The sequence below is a fragment of the Ruditapes philippinarum genome, unplaced genomic scaffold, assembly GCF_026571515.1.
Source record: "Ruditapes philippinarum isolate M1 unplaced genomic scaffold, ASM2657151v2 ctg1608_1_1_1_1, whole genome shotgun sequence".
Lineage (NCBI taxonomy): Eukaryota > Metazoa > Mollusca > Bivalvia > Venerida > Veneridae > Ruditapes > Ruditapes philippinarum.
In genome coordinates, this window is record NW_026851953.1 from 116,479 (window position 1) to 121,403 (window position 4,925).

Here is a 4,925-nt window from a genome sequence, read left to right on the forward strand (position 1 = left end):
TTGATTCCTTATTTGTACATAATTACTTATTTTACTCACTCTGTGAGTCATTCGGATATGATTAAATAAAGTATATTCTAGTACATTCTCAAAAAACGTAATCAATCAATGAGTTAATTAACTGTTATGACCAAAAGCCACATGACTTTATTGAGTCCGGTTTACGTAACTAAGATGTGTTTTGTGTTTTTTGTTTATACTTACGGGGGCCTCTATAAATGTCATTTATTACTGGAACTCCGCTTTAAATACTACCTGTTGTTTTTCGATCAATCAGAAATGCACGCGCGCGTGAAGTAGGCGTCATCATTTGTACTGTTTTATATCTTATATATATAATAACCAGCCATTGTCTTTAGAAGTAATTACGGGTCCGAAAAAGGAGGCAAGTGGGAAAATTTGTCACAATGCAAAAGAAGCGGAATTATTTTTATTTGATTAGTGCTTTATGGATATCAAGTGCTTTGTCGCAGGCAGTAAATGACCCGAACAACCAAACAGGTATAAAATAAAATTTTCATAGAAATATTAAATAAGTTAATCAATAAAATAAATAAATAAACGATATAAGAATGTTTTTATAACTAATTTATTGACAAATATTAAAGTGGATACTTGTTTCTGTTCTTCGGAGAACAAACGGAAAATGATTTTATTTTACGTGATGAAATTTGGACATAAATAACTGATTTATATAGTTAACCTTTTTGTTGTTGAATTCGGCCTGTAACAAAATTCATATTTGAAATCAACCTAAATTCCCCTTAATTAACCTAAAGAAAACCTATTTATTATAATTAATTTTGTCTCTTATTTAAACTTTTACCACATATAATCCTTTTAACACGCAGAAGCGCAAGCACTTCAATATTTAACATTTTTACGAAAGTTTTGCACCTAAAATTAGCTTATCGTACTATAAGAATCGCATTTATCTAAAATAATTTACATTTTTTTCAGAGCCCGTTGACTTTACAGTTGTGGACGACACAGCATTGAACAGTGCGACAAAGTCTAAAGATGGTCTCCCAAAAAATGTTGATTTAAATTTAGATGTTTTAGGACGTACAGTATCTCTTCATCTTAAAAGAAATCCAAAGGCAACAAGTGCCAAAAATGTTTATGTGATAAGAAAATCAGAATCTGGAATACCAGTTGTTATGCCGTATGGCCTAGGGGAAAATGAGGTAGGACTTTTGTCTATCGGTGTTCCAACATTTTTTTTAATGTTTTCAGCACCGTTTATTTATAGCGTACTTAATTAGATCAGAAATTACCTGGGTCCGAGATCATAAAGAAATTACCTAGGGTCAAGCTCTGATCTCAGGTATCTGATTGGTTAGAAATTGCACACAGAATGTAAATTGACCAAATAGAATCTTGAGATTTGGAACAGAACTCGCGGAAAGTTTTAAAACTTTTGGACCTGAAGGCTAGCTGAATACAATATTCGTGCGAAAATTTACCTCACATTGTATAGGCAGAAAATGCTAAAGTTGCGAATTACACGACTGGGCGGAAATCTTCTCTTAAACCTTTATGGGTTAAAAAATAATAGGGCGTCAGTTTTCTAAATGTGAAACTGTTTTCACATTTGCTGAAATCATAATTTTTGTATCTTTATGTTCAATTTTCTAATTTTAGATTAACTAGCGTTGTAACAAACTTTGCTTCTTTATTCACTGTTTTTCATCACCTTATTACGCAATTTACCTTTTCATTACTAAACGGAAATTGTTTACATTTAGTCAAAATTGGTCTAACTTTAAAAAAAAAGCAAGATATCATTTTCATATCGAAACACATTTATTTATGAAGTGTTAATTTGACTGATCAGAAAATTCATTTATGCAATTTAATGCAAGTTTAAATGATTAATCATTTTATAGGTAAATAATGTATGTCAAAACTGAATGAAATTTTTGAAATTCTATTACAGGTGTTTGGAGAATATCAAGACCCTGCAAACTGCGCCATTTTTACTTTGTCATGTCCCAAAGACAATGTATCCAATAACACGGGCAACTGTGATACTACAATGGTAAGCATAGGCTTTTGATCATAAATGTAAAATACAAAGAAATTGAAAAAAGTCTTACTGAGCTCTTTACATGTACCTACTTTTAATCATATTTTTGTTGTTATAAAAGCTTTCATTTATTTCACTCAATGTATTTATTTCATTTATTGCACTCAATGTATTTATTTCATTTATTTCACTCATTTTTTTATTTCACTCATTTCATTTACTTCACTATCATAATATCGTTTCAGCAATATTATTTTCCTTTTTGTGCTCTATATCATATACTCATAAATTTATAAAATGATATTTTGTAGCTGAACCTGTCATCAAACTTTGTCAGGTTCGCATGATGTGTAAAATTAAATATATGCAAACAAAAACCTAAAGTTAATATGAGTAATAAAGTTGTCAAGATTGTAACGAATGTCAAAAAAACTTTTTATACGAATTTTATTTAAACGAATTTATTTTCTTTTAAATGAACGATTTTTTTATTTGTTTCATGGCAAGGGACGTTTTGCTCGGGAAACCAAGAGTATAACATGTTTAAAATGCAAAAATCCGCATAAGGAAGTTAATTTTGTAAAGATGTGAAGCTTGAAACGAATAGAAAAATAATAAACGAATTTATTGCGATAATTAAACGATATTTTTAAGAAATGACAATCTGGTCAGGAAAGCAAGAGTGTTATATGTTTCCAATGCAGGATTCTGCTTAAGGAATTGATATAAATAATCAGACGTCAAGCTTGCAACGGTTGTCAAAATATATATACGAATTAATTTCCTAAAGATAAATGTTTGTTTTTTTTCAAATGAAGGGACGTTATGCTCGGAAAACCACGATTGTAACGTGTTTTCAATACAAAATTCTGCATAAGGAAGTTAATTTTAGTAGTTAAGATGTCAAATTGATGACAAATGTAAAATAATAAAATATATACAAATTGTATTTAAACGAAATTATTTTCGTAAAAATAAACGAAATTATATATTTTTTCATAGGAAGGGACGTTTTGCTCCGGAAATCAAGAATATCGAATGTCTCCAATGCAAGACTCTGCATTAGGAAGAATGAAAAGACAGGCAGCGCCCGCAGATAAGTTATGGGAGAGGGCAAAAACCATTGCTAAAAAGGCAAACTCACACAGTAAAGTATATGGCATTTACAAAACTGAACAGTTGCCAGGGACACCTAGTGACTACAAAGAAGAAAGGTAAAAATAAGACTTAAGACACATTTTGTAGTATTAGGTATTTCACGGTAGAACTATGCAATGCATTTTTAAGAGCAAAAAGTGTATACAATTATTCACAAGTATTTTAGTCTGATTGGGTATATTCGAATCTATACAAGAAAATAATAATTTGCTCCCTAGTGCTTTACCCCTTGCCTGCAGAAACCAAAAGTGTTTAGTCTTTATTACCATAGAGCCAGACCAGAATGCATGTCTTTGCATTTTATCCAGGTCATATACTGTAGATTTAGCTAAGTTTTTCGGTTGTTTTTTATATTAAGATTTCCAAATTTAAAGCGGAGCAACTCCAGTACACAAATTCATCAGTTTAAGGGTGAATTTATAATCTGCTGTGCTCTGATTGTTATTATAATATGATAGGGGAAATTTATTTCCAAAAAAATACACTTCATAGAAACATATCCTAATTAAGATACGATTCACGAGGTACCTGCTAATTAGTTGATAATTGTTTCCGTCAAACACGTGTCAAACACGTGTCACACAGTAACGCTCATTGTAATTAATTAATAACGTTTTATTTTCGTATGATACTTACGACTGACATACAAAAAGTCATGAGCGACAAGGCCTGACGTGCTTTGTTTAATAAGAATATGCCTATATATGCTATATATATTATATATGTATGTAGGTATGTTATTTGTCTTATTAGTTTGCGGTCATTTATGAAACTATAAGTTCAACGCCTTGACTATTCATATAAATGTCATGCATATCAAAGTGGTCAATAATAACTTCTATACGGTCCACTCCCACTCCCCCACCAATAACAATTAATTGTGCACATTTTACCTGCCATGTACGTAGCAATGTTTACATGATAACAAACAAATCATTTTGGTAATATAAAGTATATAAACTTTGTTTGATATTTCTTCTTAAACGTTTATAATGGCTGCGTAAACATCAATATTTTTTTATTTCATTTTAGTTCGTTGGTCTTGTTATGGTCATTGCACATCTTTCTTGTCTTTTACGTTTTTGATAATTTCGAACAAAACACTTAATTTCATTGGCATGACAATTCGTGGTATTGTCAAAAAGGCATTTTTCGTGGGTTCTTACATTCGTGAAGTGTCTTTGGTTTTTTTTTTGCAATAAAATTCAAATGAAAATAATGCAATGCAAAAAAAATCTTTCAGCAGTAAATTTTCTTGGATCTTAAACACGTGGATTCACCTATCCACGAAAAGCACGAAATATAGACACCCACGAACAATAACGAGTTTGCAGTAAAAATTTATAATTTCGAATTATACAAATTGTAAAAAAAAAACTGTAAACCACTAAACGTTATTTTAAGAAAAGGGTTACTTTTTCTTTTTCAGCTCCTATAGAACTTGGTCAGGTCGCTGCATTTGGCAAAACAGCAAAAGTCATCAGGGAAAGTGTGCTTCCAGGCGGGAAAAAGTATAACCTAGAAATTCTCGCGGTCATCGATTACGGAATTTATGAAAGGTAAATTCTATTTAAAGATAATTTATATGTAAATGTGTGTACATGAATAGATTGAATTAACATAAATAAATGTTAATATTCAAGGCACTGATGTCTATATACACATACTTTCTTTGACACAACTGCCCAATATTTCTTAAAACGGATAATGTAAATTTGATTTAAATAATTAATTTAAC

At 30.5% G+C, this 4,925-nt stretch overlaps 1 protein-coding gene across 1 annotated transcript; it reads left to right on the plus strand.

Annotated features, from left to right (window-relative positions):
- Window positions 1–293: 293 nt before the first annotated feature.
- LOC132744031 (uncharacterized) lies at window positions 294–4,746 on the plus strand (the record flags this gene model as incomplete). Its single annotated transcript, XM_060732644.1, has 5 exons — window positions 294–501; window positions 961–1,187; window positions 1,940–2,041; window positions 3,032–3,240; window positions 4,615–4,746. Coding segments are annotated over exons 1-5 (764 nt in total), but the record flags the coding sequence as incomplete, so codon positions are not given.
- Window positions 4,747–4,925: the final 179 nt, after the last annotated feature.